Below are 22,735 nucleotides of genomic sequence, written 5' to 3'. Positions count from 1 at the left end.
AGGACCATTTGCAAAATAATCTGTAGAACACTTAACAAGTTGCTCATGGCAGGCATCAACTATTGAAAATATTTTTAAAAAATTATGAACCAAATATAAGTAGGAAAATTGTTTGGTGTCAACCGTGAATCTTGAGTTATATGTAATCTTTGAGAAGAGAAAGAAGGTCATATTCCTAGAGCCCCAAGGATTCTTCTGTTTGTTTCATATTTGACAATACCCCATATGTGAGAGGCTTTATTAAAGCTATCATTTTCATTGCCTTGACAGGAGATCAAGGTAATCTGTTGTGGGGTCTACGTGCTAGCAGATTCTGGCCCTCACAGAGTCCTGGCTCACAAGTTATCTAAGTGCGCTCATGAGGAAGGAGGTAGTTTTGTTAATTTAAGCCAAACTTGTGACTTGTGGAGACCTGAGACATTATTTCTTAAACAAGTACAGATTTACTATGAGGGAGGGTGGCTGAAAGTTTCAGCCCGAGACACATGCAAGTCAGCGCAGCCGCTAGGTTTAAGGTCTCCCCTCCCTCCACATTTTGTCAGGCTTGCCTCTGCCCTTGGCAAATGTCTGGCAATAGTTTGTGATAAACATGAAAGTCTATTACCTTCCACAGTGAACAACAACAGCTACCAAGTCGTACATCCGATCTAAGTTGACAGCATCGCCAGATGTGTTGAAGAGACGTAACTCCAGAGGAAATACTACACGATAAGACAGCTTAGTATACCTGTGCAATTGCTCCATATACTTGAATCTCTTGAGGTGTAAGGCAAGAATCATTGGCAGTTTTTTTACTCTCATCCTGTGAAAACATTGAAGTGCATATGATAAACACCTGACCAGTTCAAAGCCATTCTCTCTTTCCTTAATAAGTTCTTAATAAGCAAATGCGTTATAAAACCACTCTGTAAGTAACAATAGTCAACTAGCAGTAGCTTCTAGACTAAGACACATGCCTTTAAGTCTGTCTGCAGGTTCTCTGGCCCACACAGAGAATACAGTTGGGATGTAAGGCTTCTAGGTATCTAAATAAAATAAATATCGAGGAGAAGGTTTGTCAGAACCCAGGAGGGGTATGGTGAAACAGCCAGCTTTTTGCTTACCTCTTCTGTGCCTCTTGTTTACTGCAGCAAGTTTCACAGTAGTATTTCTGTTCACTACATAATGTCTCTGTGTTACTGAAGTCTCTGTAAATAAATACAATTATCAGTTCTTAAAGGACCTGAATACATTTGCCCCACTTGGGCTGATGAACTGGAACCCTAAAAAGACACACAGGATGAAATCCTCTCTCCACTGAGTTCAGTTTTCTAAAACATCTAATGCAACTGTACTGGGGTTTCCAAAGGGATTTAAGGTATCTGGCTGATATGATGGGGCTATTTTAGGAGCAGAGGCCTTCCATATGATACAAGTAGAGGGTCAGGTATCTCAAAATGGGACTTACAGGTATCTCAAAATGGGTCTCTTACACATAAAGGGGCTACCTAGACTTGGGTGCAGTAACTCAACTCATCCAGTTCCTTTTTAAATTATTTGCAGAATGGAGAAGCTTCAAGTGCACTTCCATCATCCCCAAATAGCTCACATTTCATGGTGTTCTTCCATAAGATAGGTTTGAATCCTCATACACAGAAGATAAAAATTTAACTCAGTTTCCTGCATCCTCTAGCCTCTTGAAGAGTCAGCCAGAAATTTCTATATTATACCTTTTCATTTTCTAAAAAGGAAAGTAACAGCTAGTATAGAAAATTTTATAAATCCTGATCAAGTAAATGCACTTGGAGACGTTTTTGGATTGAGCTTTTGAAGCGACAGAGGCAGAGGAAGGTTGGTTTGATAGTGTCTCTCAGTTCACAGAAAAGATTTATTGGAAGTCACAGTGCTGTTTTTCTTTGGAGCAGAATTTTAGGTAGCTAAAAACACTTAACTGAAAAAAAAAATAATTTTTTTGTCACCTCTGGTATTATGTTGGAGCTAAGGTGTTACATTGCAGGTGTTTTGAGAACTGTAAATGCAGATATAAACACCTATCTTCCATTCTAAGCACATGGGTTTTCTTGTGACTTTGAGCCTTAAATAGATATATCAGTAGAAGTACAGAACTGTCCTATTGATTGCAACTACATTGTACCTAACAGACTTCTGAACTCCAGGCAATTTCAGACCCATTCAGACCCCAATAAACTCCATTCTACCATTGCAGTTCACATGCATGGAGGCTGAAGCCACACTGTCCACAAGTTCAGTCTGCTTTTACAGTGGGCAGAACCAGAATCATCCTACAAAGGCAAAGGGAGGATTCTGGATGATTATTTCTTCCTGGCATCATCACTACAGGGGTAGGTGGAAGAGCTGAAGACTATATAGTTTGCCAGGGATAGATATTAGAAGTTATTTATGTAACTTCAAAAAGGTGGGGACTTTCCATTTTCAAGTTTTAAGTTATTTAAGGTTGACAGAGCATGACAAAGAGGCACTTAATATGACTGCATAATATTTTTAATAACTGAGAATACTCCTAGAAGTTTTTTTTCTTTATATGGTCTTAGCACTTTGGTCAGAAACTGCTGAAGTTTAGGACAAAATACATCTCTTGAAAGACAAGTTAAGCTAAAAAAGATAAGCTTTGATCATAAGTTTACTTTTTTATCTAAAAGAAAAATAAAACATTATCACTGGAAAATATTTGCTTCAGTGGTAAACCCTGATCTTGAATATATGATTTCACATTTGAGTTTAAAGACAAAATTAACTGAATTCAGTCAATTCCTCTGAAAAACATGGTAACCTTTCAGGGAATCATAAGTAAAGAGCTGAAACTTTAGAAAATTAGAGGTGGGTTATTTGTGTAGGGAACATAAAGCTGCAAGATTCAGTAGAATGTGCTTGTGAAAGTTTCAGGTCTGCTGTTAGAGTCTGATGTTTATTTTCAAAGCCTAAAGTTGCAATTTAAAAAAAAACTCAAGCCACCAAATTTGTGGAATTTATTAGTTTTCTTCCCACCTCAAAGTGAAACAATGGAAATAATGTTCTTCTAACATAAAGAAACATGAGGGGATGGTAGAAATTTGATAGTATTTTGATAGATATAAGCCTCTCATGAAAATTAATTAACTCAAAGTGTTTCTGAATTCCTTCTAAAATGTACTATTTGTTCTGATGCTATTATCTATTATTTTTAGAAGTAGTAGTAGTACTTCTTAGTAGTATTACAATATCTATTATTAGTATCATTAGAAAAAAAATGTTTCATTGAATGAGTGGTTAGGCATGGAAGTAAGTTGCTTAGGGAGGTGGTGGAGTCGCCACCTCTGGAAATGTTCAAGATGTGTCTTGATGTGGCACTTGGGGATATGGTTTGGGGCAATTATACTAGATCAACAGTTGGACTAGATGACCTTGAAGGTCTTTTCTAACCCTGATGATTCTATGAGCTAACATTTTAAATGGTAAATTGACTGCTATGGCAATTATGTCTGTGAAAGCTGGAAAAATATACAAATATTTGATAAGCCAAGGGACATTCCCCTATATGTACCACATTCATTTTGCTCTTATGTTTCCTTGTCTTCTAATTTCACCTATGACCCTATTCTACCAAAGCAGGTGAGGCACAGTCATGGAATTTAAAGGCACTAATAACTCACTTATACAGCAGGTATTAATTTATTTTTTTATACTAGGAACAGAACTGGTGGCATATTAATAAGCAGTAACTCTTTCCTTGGAGGAAGGGAGGTATGCAGGTGAGAATTAGATGCTTTTGTTGCCCTCTGCAACTGCAACTTCGGTAGGTCTTTCTTCAGTGGTGAATTTTCAGCATGTCACTTCTAAGAGATGTTGAACAGTTAAAAACAACAGGTCATTGACTGGAGTTCATGCAAAGTGCATGTGCAAGAGCCACAGGTTTGCCAAACTCTTCTCTAGACCTGCACAGTTTCAAGGTATGTCTGACTTTCTCCTATTCCGTTAACAGTCCAATCTGCATTCTGTTTATATACTATTTTAACAAGAGAAGGAAATTTTTAAATACACCTGCTCAAGATATACTAACTTATTCATTGTCCATGGGGTTAGGTTTAGGATTGACCTCATGCTTCCACAGTACATGGAAGCCTCGTAGCCTTCCTCTACGGCCTCTATGCTACAGTGTGAAACATGCTTTCTAACGTTTATATGCATAAATAATATGAATTTTCTGTTTAAAGAGATGAGAGAATTCTTGGTGTAATATAAATGCACAGTTAAAAGTCAGGATCAAATTGACTGGTAAACTTTGCAACTCCTAGTGAAAATAAAAATAATGGATGTGTGCTATATCTGTAATGGACTTCTGTTGCTTTAGGTCCAGCTGTCTACGCTGTGGATTTAGACTACACCAGAGGCTTGTATTCTTCAGACATCTTGAGCACACAAGGGCCTTTCACATTTTGAAAAACTACAGAGATAAAAGAACATTCTGTAGTGGCAAAGAAATTCCTTCTACTTAACTGTTACCTTGCACAGTTTTTCTATATTTTATCTTTTCAATGCAGTAGCACTTAAAGCTGTTGAGACACAGCAAAGCAGTTGTTAAAACAAAACAGGAAGCAGCAAAGTTTCCAAAAAGTGTAATAACTTGGATGTTCCTATTGAAAGGAATGACAAAAGCACTTATATTTTGTTTAATAATGCATAGTACCAGACAACAACGAGAGGAAATCCATGTTCTAACTGAATATATGTTTTCTAAGCAGAGGTAGAAATGCTGCTAGTGTAAAACACAATCAGAATACATCATAGGTGATGACTCTCCTCCCGTTCAATCTGTAAATAGCAGCTTGTATCTCCCACCAGAAGAAAAGAAAAACCAAGATTTTGCTTTGCTTTATTTCCAAAGGCAACAATGGGTAAACTTCAAAATGCATGTCATGCTGTTGGAGCAAAGGTAGATACTATACAGGGATGCATAAATAAACTTTCAGGGCATCCGTTCTTCTCAGGATTGTGCAGATTTATGCTGGAATACTATGCCTAGTTTTAGGTAGCTGCACTTCAAGAAAGATGGAGCTCAAGAGAGAGGTTCAGCTGAAGAGAATGCCAAAGAGTAATGAACATGAGCAGAGATCTAGAGAAGATAGCCTGAGAAGGAAAAGTTAAATGACCTTAGATAGTTTAAATTTAAAAGAAAGTAATTGCATTCTTCCTGCATGTAAAAGGCTACTGCTAAGAGGAAGGGGGGTTAGTCCTGGTTTATTTCCAGATTACAGAGAACAAGTGAAAATAGGATTGAACTAAAACAGGGAAGTTTCATTTTACACAGCAGAAAAAACTTCTTAGTAGTAAGGTCAGGAAGGACTCGGGTAGGCAATCACGTTACTACTGCTAAAAAGATCTAGAACAGGTTGGGTAAGCATCCTGTCTGATGTGGAGATAGGGGCTAACCTCTTGGGGTCACTTTCAACTCCACCCTTCACCTGTGGGTTGCAGTAGTGCAGATGCAGTTCTTCCTCATCTTAAGCTACAGCCACTGTCTGTTCAGTAGTAGAAATGCTATTGCTACTTTACTGAAGTATTCTGCCTTTACATAAAATGGTCTTTCCAAACAAAACATTTCCAAGAAGCTTAACAACCAAGAAATAAAATAAAAAACTGGAGAAAGTTGAAGGATAGATGATAACTTATGTACAGCAGCAATTTCTAACAAGTTCAACAGACTCAACTGTAAGAAAAAGTCAGAGCTCAGTCTCCAGTAACTGTATAACATAGAATCAAATAACAACTCAGGATAGAAAGGACTTCAGAAGATGCACCCTTCAGCCTCCTTGCATCAGTGTAATTTCAAATCGACTTGGAACACCACAGGGAAAGGTAAGTAATGCTGACAAGTTCAAAGCAGGGACTACAATGAGGAACCAAAGTGTTCAACCAAAAGCCTGTAGTACAATACTAATTCTACTGTTGGTGACTATGAACAGACAAAGAGACTACAGGAGGAAAAGAGAAAATAATACACTGCTTTCCAAAGCCACTCTTCAGTTTTCTCACTTTTTACAATGCGGCTAGTTAGTGCAGTTTGGATTACTTGAGGGCTGTTGTCTTGAGGGCTACAGAGGCCAAATGAGACAGAACAGAAACTGAGAATGTAAAAACTGACTGGACTTAGCATTTTAAAATGTAACAGAAGTTACTTACTACAGTTGCAATATCCACAGAGAAATCACTGCTCTCTGACTCAGGAAATGGTTAATACCTCACATGATTTCTCTTTCTGTAACTCTCAGCTTGGGATGAGATGCCCAGCAATCCTTCCTAGGCATTCCAGAATAACTGATAAATGCAATTTCAACCTTGGTTGCTACTTTGGAGTTTGAAAGAGGTTGATAATCATTACCTTAGAGCAGCAACATATTGTCTTAAATATAGGTGATGGTTTATTCTATCAATGCCAAAATCCTGAATATTTTAAATCCCTCAGAATAGTCATCCATGCATGTCTGAAAATTATTTTGATCTCTAAAATACTTTTTATTGGACTGTACTAGGAGCAGAACTGAAATTTTAGAATAAAATATTTCTTCACATATTTTTAGGATGAGACACAGAATAATAAGCTTATAATAGAAAACTAGAGTTTTGAAATATTTTGCCCTCTATGTACTCTAACACTCATTCTGCAAAGCACACATTTAACTTTTAATATACACATAAATTCTAATCAACAAAGCACTTGAGTAGAACCTTAAAGATAAGCACATTTAAAACTCTTTCTAGACAATATTATTCTGCAGCAATTCTTCTAGATGACAAGGAAATCATCTATTTTTCCCAAGAGATTATTTTTTTCTCTTTCAAACACACATATTGAAATTGAGTAAAACAAAGTATATTAATGTATATTTTGTCATTAGAAGAAACATCCAGTTTAAAGTCTTTTTCTTCTGTTTAAGAAAAGTTTGAACCCAAATGTTATTCTAATTTTCTCTACCAATTACACTTGGAAATTTTAGCAGCTAGACAGAACTACTTGCCAAAAAGATCCATTCATTTACCTTAGACAGTGTGTAATCGATGTGTTCTGCTCCACATCAACAGAAAGGTCAAGAAAATCTTCATCTTTGCTACTAACCTGTTGCAAAAAATATACATGTAAAACAGAGATGCCATACATTTAAATGCTGTTTATATCTTTGAAAATGCTAAAGGATAGAGCAATTTCTACGAAAATAAATTACACAAAAATTATTAATTTCAATGCTTTTATTTTTTTTTCAGTTCCTTTTGACTATATTTATTAGTAATTCTACCAATCCTGTTTTCATATAATTTAACTTCTCTCTGTTCCACTTATCCAATCCCACTAACCATGGACCAGTGACGACAGCCTATTGTTCACTAAATGATGGTTGATCATCATCCCCTGTATTAGCTGTGATTGGTGCATTACATATGTTCCTTTTTTATGTAACACAGTCTACTTTCTTATTTTATTGGAATTTTGTTGACCCTTTGTATATTATATTACACTATATAATCACAGTTTATTCCTACCTAATTTTTTCCACTATAAAGGATGTAGTGAAGATATTTTCCAAATATGCATCTGTCAAAAAATGTCATATTTAACTGCGTTATTTTTTCTCTCCAGTGAGCATTCAAAAGGCTGGGTTTATATTTCTAGTTGACACAGCTGCATTTCCCCATTGAACATTGTTTCTGGACAATAATTTTGACTAAAAATATTGAAGATCAAAGGTAAAATTGATGAAGTGATAATAATTTGCGAAATCATTTTGATATTGCCAATCTTTATTTTTAGACGGAACAAGAGAAGAAAAAGTATAATGAATTTTTATTTAAAAAAAATAGGCCCAAGTATTTTTAGAATGACATATTGATATTTGCTTTGAAAATTATTTTTTACTAAGAGTGTTTAATCTTGAAGGTGAAGTAACATTAACAAAAAAGTCATGCAAATGGATAATCCTTGTAATACTTAACTGAGTCAAAAGGCTGCAGAGTTACTTACTGCACATGAATTCATTCATATTCATAACAATCAATTTTGTTTATAAAATGTTGCATGAACACTCCATATTTTGCCTCCTATGGCTGCATTTCCTTAGAATAACTAAATCAGATGGTGTGACAGTGAAGTTCAAATCAAGAACTTCCGTGAGGGGTTGAATTCATCATTCTGGCAGAAGTCCCTCATGCTCAGATTTTTGCAATTCTATGGATGTCAAAGTTTTTGCAATTCTATGGATGTACTACGTTCAGCTCCTATTTGTGTTATATCAGAGATCCTCTAAGCTTGGTGAATGCAGCCCATATCAGACCCGAATCCAGAGGAACACCTTTAGCAGGATGAATTTTGTTATTATCAAACATGTGTAGAGGCAGAACGCACACCCAATTGAAATGAACAGCAAATCCTCCTTGAGACATGACTTGACCCACAGGGGACAGGAAGCCACAAAATTGGCAGCAGTCAACTGCAGTATAAATATACAGCTAAAATTTGAAAGATAAAGCAACAAAGATTCAGAGAATATTGTATCTCTGCAGCTGGAACTAGAGTTCTGTCAAACACACTGCGTATCATGAAAGAGGTTAAATACTTGAAAAAGTCTTTGGCAAGTATAGTGTTTCATCTGAATAGGTCAAAGAACCTAGGAATTTTGTTATTGATTTCAGCATATCAAATATTTACTGAAAGGAAAGATGAGTGAATTAGAACTAGGATAATACAGACTAAAATTAAAGGTAGCTGGAAAACAAGATTCAAACTGCATTCTTTGTAAGCGACAATAAGAATCTGCTGGAATCTGAAGGATCCTTCATGGATTACTTGTGAATATTTTAGCAAATAAACATCTTTTAATCTGTTTTACTATTTCCAAAAGATTTCAATAATCCAAGAAAAATAAACCGGAAAAGTATCCTAAGTAGTATACAGTATTTCTGCATTCAGAGAAAGCTACGGACAAGCTTTCCTGCAGCAGCAATACCTAGCATTATATTTTGCATAAACCTTGGTCACTTTGAATCACAAGTAGGGAATTGTGCAGTTTTGCTGTTACCTAAGGACACATCCCCACTTCTCTACAGTTTGTCTGAGTAAACACTAGATATTGATTTACAATTAGGCCACAGCCATTTAAAGAAACTTGTTAGTTAAAAAAGAATTCTACTCTTTTATTTACTTTTACTGGCTTTTATTACCTGGATTTTTAAAATTGAAATAGATTAAATAATTAATTTTCAATATATCTCTCATGTTTTTACTTGAACAGGCTTGTTCCAAACTTCTTTCAGCACCTTTTTTCACATTGACTATCACTGCCTCTTTTCTCCCCACTCCCCCCCTCTGACTCAAGCCCCTGGAAAAGTCAAATTTTTTTGGAATACAAAGCTACCCTTTATGATTAGAAATATCAGGATATGTTCTTTTACACATCTGGTAGGACCTGGGTACAGTTTATCTCACCTAACTTCAGCTGTCTAAAGATACTTAACCTCAGCTTGCTGTCTGAAGATACCTTTTCTGAGCACCTTCTCCCATCTTAACACAGCTAATCTAAAGCTGTGTTTTCTTTAGAGTAAGCCCACAGAAGCAGTACTGATCTGAGTAAAACCACAGAGTTCTTAGGCCAGAACAGTTTGTTGGCCCAGTTCACAGCATTGCTGTACCAATAACAGATTTGCAATCAGGTCCCCTAACTAATACTAATTTTTAGTTATACTTCAAACATAAGAGATTCCAAACTGACATCAACTTCTAGAAAATATTAGGGAGATAAAAGAAAACATATAGTTTGTTAATAATGAACTGTCTGTATACTAGTCGCATTTTAAGATTGAATTCACACAAATTCTTCTTGACGTTTCACTTATTCATTGAATATGGTGTTAGTATCTTCCCTCAAAGTTACAGTAATAAGGAAGGGTATTGATTCACTAGCAAGAATTTTAACTGTAGAGATATGTATTACGACAGCAAAACCTGACATATGTTAGCCAAGTAATGCTTAGAAAAATAAATTTTTAGAAAAGAATATACTCACTTCAAGAAGTAAATTCTACAGGAATATCCACAACTCTCAGATGTCTGAAAAGATTCATATATTTATATGTATATAAAATGTATCTATCTACTAATGAACAACAACAACAACAAAAAAAATCTATCCCAATGCTTACGGTTTCACAGTTCAAACATCTAGTTTCGTTAGTCAGTGTTCCCTGAAAAATCTCATGCACCCAGGTGAGTTCTTGTTTATTGTTTTCTTCAGCTTCATTCATGTTGCCATTTTTCAGTTTCCCATTTTGCTTTTCCTGCTTTTTCTCCTCCTGCAAAATGTCTGCAATGGTGTTGAGCAGGTAGTTTAAAAACTCATGTGCATCCTGCTGCATGTAGTTGTCAAAGAGATCTGTGAAGAAGAGAATCAAGATTTGTACAGCATAATATATCTTTTTCTTCAAGAAAGAAAATTTGCTTCCTCCCATGGAGGGGCTGGGAATCGTCTGCTGACGGGAGGTACAGAACAAATCTCCTTTGGCTTTGCGTTCCTTCCACATGCAATTTTTGCCTTTTTTTTTTTTTTAAATTAAACTGCCTTTATCTCAATTCACAGGTTTTTTTAATATTATTTTCTCCCCCTGCCCTGCTTAGTGGTGAGTGAGAGAGAGGCTTGGTGGGCACCTGGCAGTCAGTCAAGGTTAACGCGCCTCAAGTAGTAATAATAATAACACCATCTAAGAAAGCTCATTTTTTACACAGAAGTCTGATGAGCAGAGACTTGTCCTCTTCAATAAATGCTCACAGAAGAAGGAAATATCCCACTGGTGACTTAGTACAGGCTTCTCCAGTGAAGGCTTAACTTGGCCACCATGTCAAAGAAAAAAAGAGTCTGTGTTCCCAGAACTGTGTATTTTTATTCCCCTGCTCCTGAAAAAGCTCACATGGATTTCCTCAGAAAATATTGTACAGGACCTTCAGCTTTGTAGTGTCTAGCCTGGACACATAAACGGGTTAATACACACTGAGTCTGGCCCTAATTTAAAAAAGCTGAAAACATAAGATCCAGTCTCTAAAAGTGATCCTGAACAGTGTGGGGGCATTTATCACTAGATGACTGAGAGTTAACTTTGTCACAATTTCAAAAATCTGCTTTGAAATGAACAGTCTGCCCATTTATATGCTGTCACCAGGAAGCAATTTCTTCCAGGTGTTTGACTCGTACTTTGTCTCTTCATTCAAAGCTCCTCTGTTTCTAAGCATACCACCCACATTGATATGAATCTAGGCCAAAATGGAGCTGTGTGGCAGGCTTCTCTGTCTTAAGATGCTCCTCATATCCCATAGAAAGAACTACTACAAGATTAGGCATATGCTGTTGCCAGCCTAATGCTCAAAAGGTGTCTGATGCTTCACAGAGTAAGACTGTGTCCACCACTCCTAAGAACAAGAGCAGCAGTTGATGTGCAGTTGATGGAACACCCCCCACACATCCAGTTACTTATCCTCCAAAGTGTTCTGGAGTAGCGGTGCTTGTAGCACTCCTAGGCCACACAGTTTCTATACTGCCAACTGCCCTCAATGTTTCTATCTGCCACAAAAAGAAGAATTTAAAAATTAGAGCAGAGTGTCACCCTGTTCCCAATCCCGGTTCACTGTACAGTACAGTCTGTCCCACCATGCTGTGAAAATTATTAATTCATACACTTCTGGGAACATATGAAACCTGGTATGGTTATTTCAAGCATAATATTGTCTACACAGATACTAAAATATTAATATCGAAACCCCACAAAGTACTAAAAGCAATTTACAAATCTAACTTGCACATCTGATTACTATGATCCCATTGCCCAATATTTATTTATACATTTCTGATCAATGCCTGAATGTCTTAGAGGATTCCAGTTTTACACTTACCGTTCTCTTTTCGTAACCTTGATATGAACTTTTTTGGTGGAATAACTCCAACTTTTTTCTTCTGAGTAGCAATACTGTGGAAAAGATCTGCCAGACAAGTCAAGAGATTTTCTTTCTTTTTCTGTTGGGCCTTGTACGATAATACATTTTCCCGAAATGGCCGGCAAAAATATAATGCCTGCAGCACGGAGTTACAGTAGCAGGTGTTCCCAAACTGCCAAGTAAAATTAAAAACAAGCTTAATCCCTGTGTGTCACAATAAAATTATTTGCTTCATTTAACTTCTGTGTCCCTGTCACAAACCAGCCACTTTTCCATGCAGTTGCTGCAGAAATATATTTCCACACCCACCCCTGACACTTCACAGAAAAAACCAGGGTGTTCTAAATTAACTAGGATACAAAGTAAAGGTTTCCACCTGCAAGAGATATGTTTATTGTAGTGGATCTTGTTAAGTTTGTTTTAATATAATAACATACTCTTCCTAGGCTCTATCTTACTGCTCAGTAGTAGAATGACTAATGTTTCAATGGAAAGAATTACTATATCTGTATTATTTATGTGGGAATAAACAAGTGATTAAACACCCTTCTCACTCATTCTCTCCTTGGTCACATAAAAAAGCTCCTCCTAAGAGTCCCCAATGCAGAATGCTGTACCTAAGCTTGTACATACTTCCATCACTTCCTCCCTGCCATTTCACAGCTAAAATAGACTTTTAACTGTATTGAAGTGTAAGTTCTAATCTCTGGAAACATTCACAGAACAGTAAACTGTTCTCTCCGGGAGTGTATGAATTTGTCTTCAAACATCTGAAACAGTTCTGCAACCTAATTTGCCTAAAATTGGAACCTGGGCAGCTTTTTTTTTTTTTTTTTTTCAAAAAAAAGACAATCCTACCTTAGAATAAGATTGATAAGAGTCAGGGAGAGAGGAAACCAAACCAAACCAAACCAAACAAAGCAAAGTTCAAGTAACATCAGAGCCATAGTTCTGTATATGGTTTACCTACTGAAAACAGTACTTACATTAACCAGTCCGAAGTAGTGTTCATTGATTGGAAACTGCTCTGGGCCAATGTCTTTTTCCAGAGCAGAGGCATTGGTGCCCTATACAAATAAAAATTAAAAAAAAAAAAGAAAAAAAAAGAAAAGGAAATTATTTAGAATAATAAGATTCTAAAATAAAATTATTTTAGTATCAAGATAGAAAATAATTTTTTCTTTTAGCTATGATTAGCCAAGCTAACTCTGTCTTACCAATAGGCAAGCACAACAGCCTCATGAGACAATAAAAATATTTGTAAATCTAGGTAGCAGAGCTGGCCTGGCATGGACCCTCTAGTAATGGCTGATTAGAAGGGAACAGGTCACAACAACAGCTGTTCTTCCCATACCCAATTCCTTCTTAATTTTACTGTGTACATGGGCATCTGGATCCCATTACTCACTTGCCTTATAAAGATACCTGTTGATCTTAAGCACAAGCCTAAAAGTTATCTTGGCTAACCAGTTCCTAGATGTAAGGCACATTTTCTAAGCATTACTGAAACCCCTCTGAATGCCTTTTAATTCGTCATCAGCCTGTAACAATATTTGGGCTTCATATTGGTACACAGTTACAGTAACAACATCACAAATGTTAAAAGCAAGTAATATACCTCTCATTTTTTCCTATCTAACATCAAAGGGCACATAAACTCAAGTACTGTTACATCTCCTAGCCTTGGTGTGGCAAGTTATATTCAGCTTATCTTCAATAGCAAAGTTGTTTAGGTAACTGCTGCTCTGTGAAGTACAACCATTAATTTTGTATGTTACCTGTAGTTTTGCTATATTAAAATGACCATTTTTAAACAAGTTGAAAGTACTAAGCAAGCAAAGTAGGTTGCTGCCAAATGTGTCATTACTCCTACCCACTCTGTAAGCCTGGCTCCATCCTTTTCAGATCCTCCCTTCAGATATTTATAGACATTGATGAGTTCCCTTCTCAGTGGTCTCTTCTCCAGACTGAACAGGTCCAGCTCCCTCAGCCTTTCCTCATAAGAGAGATGTTGCAGTCCTCTTATCATCTTTGTTGCCCTCTGCTGGACCTGCTCCAGGAGCTCCATGTCTCTCTTGTCCTGAGGAACCCAGAACTGGACACAACACTCTAGATGTGGCCTCACCAGGGCCGAGTAGAAGGGCAGGACCTCTCTCGACCTGCTGGTAAGGCTCTTCCTAGTGCATCCCAGGATACCGTTGGCCACCAAGGCCACTGCTGGCTCATGGACAGGTTGTTGTCCACCAGGACCCCCAGGTCCTTCTTCACAGAGCTGCTTTCCAGTAGGTCAGCCCCCAGCCTGTATTGGTGCATGGGGTTATTCTTCCTCAGGTGCAGGACCCTGCATTTGCCTTTGCTGAATTTCAGACAGTTCTCTGCCCATTTCTCCTACCTGTCAAGGTCCTTCTGAAGGGCTGCACAGCCCTTTGGGGTATTGGCCACTTCTTCCAGCTTTGTGTCATCAGAAAATTTGCTGAGAAGGCATCTGCCTCTTCATCCAAGTCATTGATGGAGAAGTTAAACAATACTGGGCCCAGTATTGAACCTTGGGGGACACCACTAGTGACAGGCCTGTAACTAGACCCTGTGTCACTGATAATAATTCTCTGGGATCTGCTGATCAGCCAGTTCTTAATCCACCTCACTGTCCACTCATCCAGTCCATCCTGAATTTGCCTATGAGGACATCATGAGAGATTGTGTGAAAAACCTTGCTGACCTTATGGTAGGCATTTGCTCAGACTTCATCAGCTAAAATCTTCAAAGTAACTGGTAATCAGATTAAAAAATTTGATGACACCCATCTTCTCCCCAAGGCCTGATTTGTTTCGTTACTCCACCTACCATCACCACTGCTTGCTATACTAGATTATTATTTCATGACAACTCATTAAAAGAAGATTATTTTAGTCAACAGAATCAGTAGTGTGAAACTCAGCACAGGTGCACTTTGAGAATTTACAAGGCTTTAAAGTAAAACATCTCCTCTAAGTTGGCAGGTTCCAGAAAAGCTCCAAAGATTTTGTATTTCACATCCCTTTCTCAGATCTTTTTCCATTCTCCCCCTTTCTCCCACATACACAGAGCTCATGGCTCAGATGAAGCGCATGTTATTTCCCAGACAATGCCTTTGAGACTGAAGTGCTTTACAAGCACAAGGCTTCATGCAAAGCTTCATAAGGGGCACACTGTCTTTTCTCACCAGACTCTGCTAAGCCTCAGTGAGAAACTTGGAAAAAAGGAACGATCGATACAAAGCAATTATTGGCTACCTTTCAATAGAGATGACAATGTGATAATTATGTAAGTCCCATATGAAGATTAGTTTTATTGCTAGGAAAGTCAGCCTTGCTAAAGATGGACAGATTCAGCAAAGCATCCGACATTCCGAAAGGGAGGAAACTGATAAACATTTGCCTATCTGTTATTAGCACTGAAGCAAACAGCCACTGTTACCCTCAAAACCTTGTCTGATAAAAGAAAAACATGACTGCAGAAGATTAATGCAACTTTTGAAGAAAACCATCTTCATATTACTACTCATTTTACAGCATTCAGATCAAAGCAAAGGTTTTCTTTGATTACACTTTTAGCATTACAATCAACTTCCCTAACGTAAGAATGAAGTGGGTGTTTTTCCAGTTTCGTAGGAAGTATTCTCCACACTGAAATAAATTCTCCCTCTACAGTTCATGGAAAATGGTATTTCTAAAAGGTAACCTCCAATTCTTTCATAAACTACAGGTTACTATATGTTGTTAGACAAGTAGAATGAAAGTGCTCTGCTAATTAGTTGCTCTTACATTACTCATTTGCTTCTCCTCCAAGACCAGGGTATCTTACTTCAGAGGATGCCAGATGGTTTGACAAATCCCTCCTAGCATCCAAATTTCCTCATAAATATTGTGAGAAAGAGCAAGAATCAGGATTTTTCAAAAAAATTATCGCTGAAAACCAAAAAAATTCATGATGTGCACTAACTGATCTTCATATAAAAATTCTATATTGCATGGAAATTTCTGAAATACACACTGTTGAAACAACATATGCTTAGTAACAGCTCATCATGCAGCTTTACCTCTCCAAAACCAGGACTTGGCTGTTGCAAATATAAAACAAAGCACTACGTGCCAGTGACCCAATAAAACAGAGAGGCTAAATTCAATCTTTGGATGACTTAACTTCCTTGGACTTAATTAGGATTTGTGTCTTTTTATATCAAGGGCAATTTCAGTCTGGTTTATTTTAAGTTCTCCAAAAAGATGCTATTAAATTAATAGAAAAAGAAGTCTATGAAAACCAGTAAGAAGCATAGAGAACTAATACTTCAAAGAAGGATATATTTCTTAAAAGGAGAAAAAAAGTTTAGGCATACTACTTAGTAAACTCAAACCATGTTCCATTCCATATATATTACATGTTTTGCATATGAAGTGTCCTCAATAAGCGGTTGATATGATGGCAGAAGAAGGAAATTTTCCAATCAAAGTATACCAGAAACTGTATACCCAAATCAGGTTTAAAGTGGAAGAAATACGTTATTACAGATGGGTTAAAGATAATTCAGAATTCAGTTTAAACCTACCACATCAAAAATAGAAAACATATTAGTCTGTTGAGGTTAATCAACAGCAAAAATCAACCACGACTAGTTAACACAGTTTTAAGCATACTTGTGCTTGTTTCCACTCCCAGCAAGTCATTTTGGTCACTTCTACAGTGAAAACCTGCTCAGACATTTTAATGCAATTCACTCTCTATGCTTTTATAAATGGTTTTGTGCTTCAGCTAGGAGAAATATCCTACCACAGCTGAATCTGCTGTAGTTCCATAAAAATCAGCAAGAGCAGCAGTGTGGCCACAGAGCCTGAAATGAGGAGAGGCTGCATAAGTCAATGAAGTGGTACTTGGAGTATATTAAATAAATTCATAATAAAGGAGACTGGCTCCTTCTTAAAAAAATACACTAATGAAGGAAATGCAATGAAGTGACTGTGGTAGCCAGACCTTTTGAGAATGAGAACTAGGTCAATGTGGAAACTCCTACTATGTATTCTGTGGTGCTGGTGAACCTTGATTTCTCAGAAGTTTTACCACTTAATTAGACAATAAGAATTCAGCCCTTATAAAATGGCAAAGACATACAGCTAGAGACATAGCCAAGCATGGGTCAATTCAGGCAAAACCAAGATTTCTACCATAGCACTGCTCCAAAAATATTCTAATCATACGACCTATATTTTTTCCTCTTGTTATTTTGCTCTAGGCCTTCTAAAGGACAGGACTGCCAGTTCTCTTTTCAGTTGAAATTTCTAATAATGTTGCTAAGAGTTTAATTTGCGTGCTGTATCACACGAAACAGATAAAGTAAAAAAAACCAACAAACAAAAAAGCCAACCCTGCCATTCCTTTACACATTAGCAGGTAAACAAAATAACAGTTCAGGGGAAAAAAAGACATCAGATTAGATCATTAAATCACATGTAGCAAAGTAACCTAAATACAATTATTCGACGAAGTGAGAAATGGAATAGAGCTAATATGAAAGATACTGTCATCAGAAGACAGCAAATCAGGCTAGACATTGTACTGTGACAGAGCTATAAAAAATTGCACTAACTTTCTAGAAATATACACATATTTAATTTAAAGTAAATGAATGCTGTAAAGAAATTAGGACTTCTTATAAGCCACCTATTAAATGGGTATCACTACATAAACAGAAACACAGTAAGAATAAACTTCAAAGAATAAAAGACAAAAGAAGAAATAAGAGGAAATATCTTGTTCACAAGAAAATCTAAAAAATATAAGGAAAAAAAACATAAAAATTGAATCATGAAAACAGAAAAACAAATATATAAAGAACAAGAGACCAATAAGGAAAGATGGCTGGTCCATGACAAAGGGTTTTGGATCATATACAGCTATGAAGTAGATTTTTTTTTCTTAGTATTCAGGGAAAGTGAGAGCAACATGCTAGAAATAGAGCTGTTTCCTGAAGGGAGAGACTTTAGACAAACTAATGGTGATGTTTAGGCTGGTAGAGGAGAAATTAAAGTAAAAATAGAAATGGCTTCAGGGCTAGGCAGCCTGAGTTTCAGGATTTTGGAAGGCACAGCATTATGGGAAGAAAGGGAAAAAGAAGATGTGAAAGGCCTCATGGCCAACAAATGGCAGCGATGGATAACTCAAAAGAGAGGAAGCAACTCTAAATAAAATCCCAAATTAGCTCCCAGAAGCAACACAAAGAAAGAAGAGTAAGGGAAGAGCAAGCAATATCACAGCATGCAGCATATATGCAGCTGCTTTCAATAGACACGACTTGTCCCCAGTGCTGGACTTTGGCTATCCTCAGGGGTAACCTCAGCTTTCAGAGGGATATGTGAGTAACGGAAATAGCTGAACCAGCCTTCTTACGAACTCACTGATATTAGATACCAAACCTGAAATTTTTCTGTGTTTTTTAAAGTGTACATCTGTGCTGGTTTCTACAAGATGGTTGAATTTAACCAGATTAGCTCTCTTTTTGTTCTGTGAAGGAAAGTTTTATTGTTCCTCCAGCAAAGCTATTTTGGGTCTTTGTTGCCACAAGGGAGAAGAGGAAAGAGAGAAAACTTATAGGACTTCATAGCTTAAAAACCACTGTGTGTTCAAAATTTTGTAGGAAAAATGATTTAAGAAAATGTATCTAAATCAATAATTTTTGTGCATTTCTTCCAAAGAGTTTTATTATCATTAGGCAAATTATAAGAGCTTGAAAAGAGATGTCTAATCTGCTGTGGGGTTTTTTTTTGTTTGTTTGGGGTTTTTTTTGGTTTTTTTTTTTTTCTGGATGCACTAAACTATCTCTAAACACAGATATAAGTGTCATATATACCACAAATAAATTCAGCTCTTAACTATGTGGTTACTAAGAAACATATAAAACCTGACAGCCTTGAAATCCTGAACCACTTAAAATCTTGAACAAAGTGTCTAAGGTACTCAGTCTTACATAGCTTATAAAACAAGTAATTTTTTAAAAACATTGACCGTTACAGTTTCCAGGATTACGCAACTTTTACCAAACTCAATGTTCTCTCATGAGTCTGTCTGCATTCCCATCTTAATTGGTTTTGGATTAGCAGCACTCAGGCTTTTGCTGGAATAAGTAGCAAAACCATTGGTTTTGGCCAATTTCCTTCTTCAGAACACATAACCTCAGGATGGCCTCACCAGTCAAAAAGAGACTGAGGTTTGCTTACAGGCTATAATTTCTTCAATAACATTTTTTCTGGGCCACCTAGACTGTATATGTGGTGCCTCAGAGCATTCCAAAAGCAAAGCACCTTCTAGACTTAATCACAGCTGCACCAGCTGGAATACTTTTCAATAACCCTGAGACAGAAGTAAGAATATCTTAATTAAATCTCCATATAACATGAGTTATGAGGGCTGCAGTTATGTTGCAGAACAGGTTTAGAATTCAAAATTATTTTTTGGCAATGTTTTTCTTTTAGAGAAATTGGCTAAAGAGCTGAGACAAATGCAAGATTCTGCACATGAAGAGAAGAATCACCTATACATGCACAGAATGGGAAATAGCTGACTAAGGTAGTAGTCAGCTGAAAAAAAAAGTCTGTGTGTAGTATAAGATGAATAAGCCACAGTTATGCAGTGTTTTTAAAAAAAATCCCCCAAACCACCACAACAAATATTGACAACATAATGAAATTCTTAGATGGGAGTCTACAGAGGGAGTTCACAAAGTTTCTAAAGTAACTTTCCTGTTTAACTTGTCACTGGTAAGACTTCAGACAGAATCTAAATCCAGGCTTGGTTTAAAGGAAGACAGAAATAACTGGAAAGAATCCAAAAAAGGCAGTCATAATTAAAAACTCAGCTCTAGAGAAAAGTGACGTATAAAAAAGGGTTGAATAGGGTTTAGTTGCAGAAGACAGAAGAGGCTGAGGCAAGGCTTGACAAAGGTTTTCAGATCATATACAGCTATGAACTAGATTTACTAGATTAGTCTACAGTTTGTTACAGAAGGCAGCTAGTCTCTTCTTGATCTCAACGGTGGACAGGATGAGAAGTACTAAGCTCAAATTACTATAATGTAGATTCTGGTAAGACATTAGGAAACATGATGTGTCACGGGTGACAGCGGGTCTGTCAGCACCTTGGCACATGCTGATGAAGCAATAGATGTTGACCAGATCAAAGTATACCCCTGAGATGGACTGAAAAGAGAGGACTGAAAATGGAGGCCCTGATCCTGACAACATACTGATGCATCCTGAAGAAGCTGTCCCGTGGGAACAGAGAACACTGTCTCATGAAAACAGGAGCACTGTCTCATGAGAACAAGGACCTGTTTTGAACAAGAGTAGTTGGGAAAAACATCAACATGAGAAAAATAAGAGCAGGTGCTCGGGACTGTTGTGGGAAAGAACTGGGCTGTTTTGAGAAAGAGCAAAGTTGTTGTGAGAAAGTAGAGTTTAGAAAATGCACCTATTAGCTGTAAGAATTCTGGTGTGAAAGTTTGAACTGTCCTATCCATGTGCATTACGTGTGTTCAAAAACTGTACTTAAGGGGCTGCGCAGCAGCCCCGCTGTCCCTGCTTTTTTCTTGGAATAAACTTTGCTGGAACCTTTTTTTGTGTCGCTTTGGCCGTTACGACATTATCAGCGACAATGATGTAATCACCATCACTGGAATCTCCAAATTTGACTGTTGTACATCAGAAGCAACACAGGTTTATCAAGTGGAATTCCAATGGACAGCTGGAGACTTTATTGTCCTAGGAGAGTTTAGATGCACCTCTTACTAGGTCAGCAATTGTGAAATCAAAAAATCAAATAACTGCAACACACAATATCCAGTAATGGTTGGTTTGAAACTCTCAGCACAACAGCTGAGTTTTTCTCTGCAAAGGCTGAGCAAATCCAAGAACATGCTTACAATCCGGGCCTGATGGTGGAGATACAAGCTCATTTCTTCCCCAGAAGCATTAATATGCTATGGTGTTGAGTACATAATGTACATAAAATGTGTATAAGTGTATCTGCCAAACAGCCAGCTAAGGGCATTTTCTGAGGCTAAAGGAAGATCAGCAGAAGAAACTTTCCTGACTGTTTCTCTGATTGGCCGTGACTAACTGTCCTGGGTTACACAAAAAGTCTTTTCTCTCCAAATAAGCTTCTTTGGCTTTTTGGTGGTTTGTCTTCTCTAAAGAGACTGAACTGCTAGTGATTAATGACTCAAACATGTGACCACCTGCAGTGCCTGCCCAAGAGATTGGACTACTGGTGCTCATGGCTCAATCCACAGTGTGCTTTGCTAACAATGTGCAAGGTGGCCACCCAGGCCAGGGGCTGAAGGCATGCACATCCAACACCTCAGGGTATAAGCTGCATGTTGAAGAAGGTAAGGTAAGGAAAGAGGCAAATCCTGTCAGGTGGGGTACTGTTTCTTTTTCTTTACATGGATGACTCAGCTGCGGTAACTTCCTGGAAGATTCAGCCTGAAGGTTTTCCTCTCTTGTTCATGAGCCATAATGGACTCAGCTGCACTGATGTTAGAGACAGGTGCAACATCTTAGAAGACTCACGAAGTATCCTGTTACTCCCAGTGTTACATCATCCAGTGTAAAACTCCCTGCCCCAGGGGAGGTATCAGAGGCATTCCCATGTTCCATGTTCCTGAGCATATATAACTCTGGGCTTCAGGGCTTCCCTCATCATCTGGGGCTTACACCACCACCTCGACTGATCTGGACTGTGGCCACCGCTTTGACCAATGAACATTGAAATTGCAACAACCAAGTCTCATCACTGGATCCAGTGGACATCTTGTGGGTCCTTCCAATCACCCGGGGGTCTGCAGTCCTGCTTCAACTGCCCATACCAGCACCGCAGCCTCACTCCAGGGCCACACAAGCATCTGCCATTTCCTGCCAGCACTGACTCTCCAACCTTTCCTGCCAAATTTTCTGAGTGTGGGTGAGGAAAATCACTTGGAAGGGCAGCCATCTGGTCTCTGTCCTGTGGCCAGGTGTGTTTTCTCTGGGTGGGGGAGGCCGGCTGCCATTTTCATTTGGTCCAGTGGGCAGAGCTTGGGAAGTTTCTCCTCACCGTTTGGTTTAAACCACTTTTATCAGTATAGTTATCAGCATTCTTCTTGGTAAAGAGTTGTTTTTTTCACTCACATCTGGGCATATTTGGTCTCTCCATATATATTGGAGAAAACAGGGGTATTGAATTCAAGGGAGGAGACTTCTGTATGAGGTCTCTGCCCCTCCGAATTGTCTCAAACTGAGTCACGCTCCAGACAGTGACTCTTCACATCCATCAGAACCTCACCTCCTGCATGGCATTTGCCCACCACACACAGTTAATCAGGGTCCAGAGTCTGCTTTTAATCTCATCTCTTCCACAATTCAGACTCATTCAGCCTTACTTGTCGCTGTTAAAGTCGGGATGGGCAGAGTGACGTAGAATCTTCTTCCAAAGTAGGGACAGGATTACAAGAAGGCTGTAATCACTTTATTGTAACAGGTTGCAAACATTTATACTTTTCACATATCACACATGTCAACTTTCTATTGCTGTCTTCCATGTAAACATACATCAGGCTATACACGTCATCCTGCTATTGGTACTTTCATGTATACACACACCAGGATTGGTTGCAAACTAGTAAACGTAGCTTTTGTCGAGTCATCCTGACTTGCAGAAAGTACAGGAAGTCCATTTCTGTCTTCCATCTTCTTCCTGTCTGAAAGT

At 37.8% G+C, this 22,735-nt stretch overlaps 1 protein-coding gene across 2 annotated transcripts in view; it reads right to left on the bottom strand.

Annotated features, from left to right (window-relative positions):
* USP46 (ubiquitin specific peptidase 46) overlaps positions 1-22,735 on the bottom strand; it is a 36,140-nt gene that overhangs the window by 7,718 nt on the left and 5,687 nt on the right. For both annotated transcript variants that reach the window (XM_017804267.1, XM_017804274.1), the window contains 6 exons: positions 12,952-13,032; positions 11,924-12,137; positions 10,186-10,415; positions 7,035-7,111; positions 1,104-1,187; positions 605-802 (listed from right to left, as the gene is read on the bottom strand). In XM_017804267.1, coding sequence (XP_017659756.1) covers positions 605-802; positions 1,104-1,187; positions 7,035-7,111; positions 10,186-10,415; positions 11,924-12,137; positions 12,952-13,032 — 884 coding nt within the window. The remainder of the gene's footprint in view (positions 1-604; positions 803-1,103; positions 1,188-7,034; positions 7,112-10,185; positions 10,416-11,923; positions 12,138-12,951; positions 13,033-22,735) is intronic.

The sequence above is a fragment of the Lepidothrix coronata genome, unplaced genomic scaffold (genome assembly GCF_001604755.1).
Source record: "Lepidothrix coronata isolate B3197 unplaced genomic scaffold, Lepidothrix_coronata-1.0 Scaffold0, whole genome shotgun sequence".
Taxonomy (NCBI): Eukaryota; Metazoa; Chordata; class Aves; order Passeriformes; family Pipridae; genus Lepidothrix; species Lepidothrix coronata.
The sequence above is the reverse complement of the archived record's forward strand: the minus strand, read 5'-3'. Positions and strand labels throughout refer to the sequence as shown.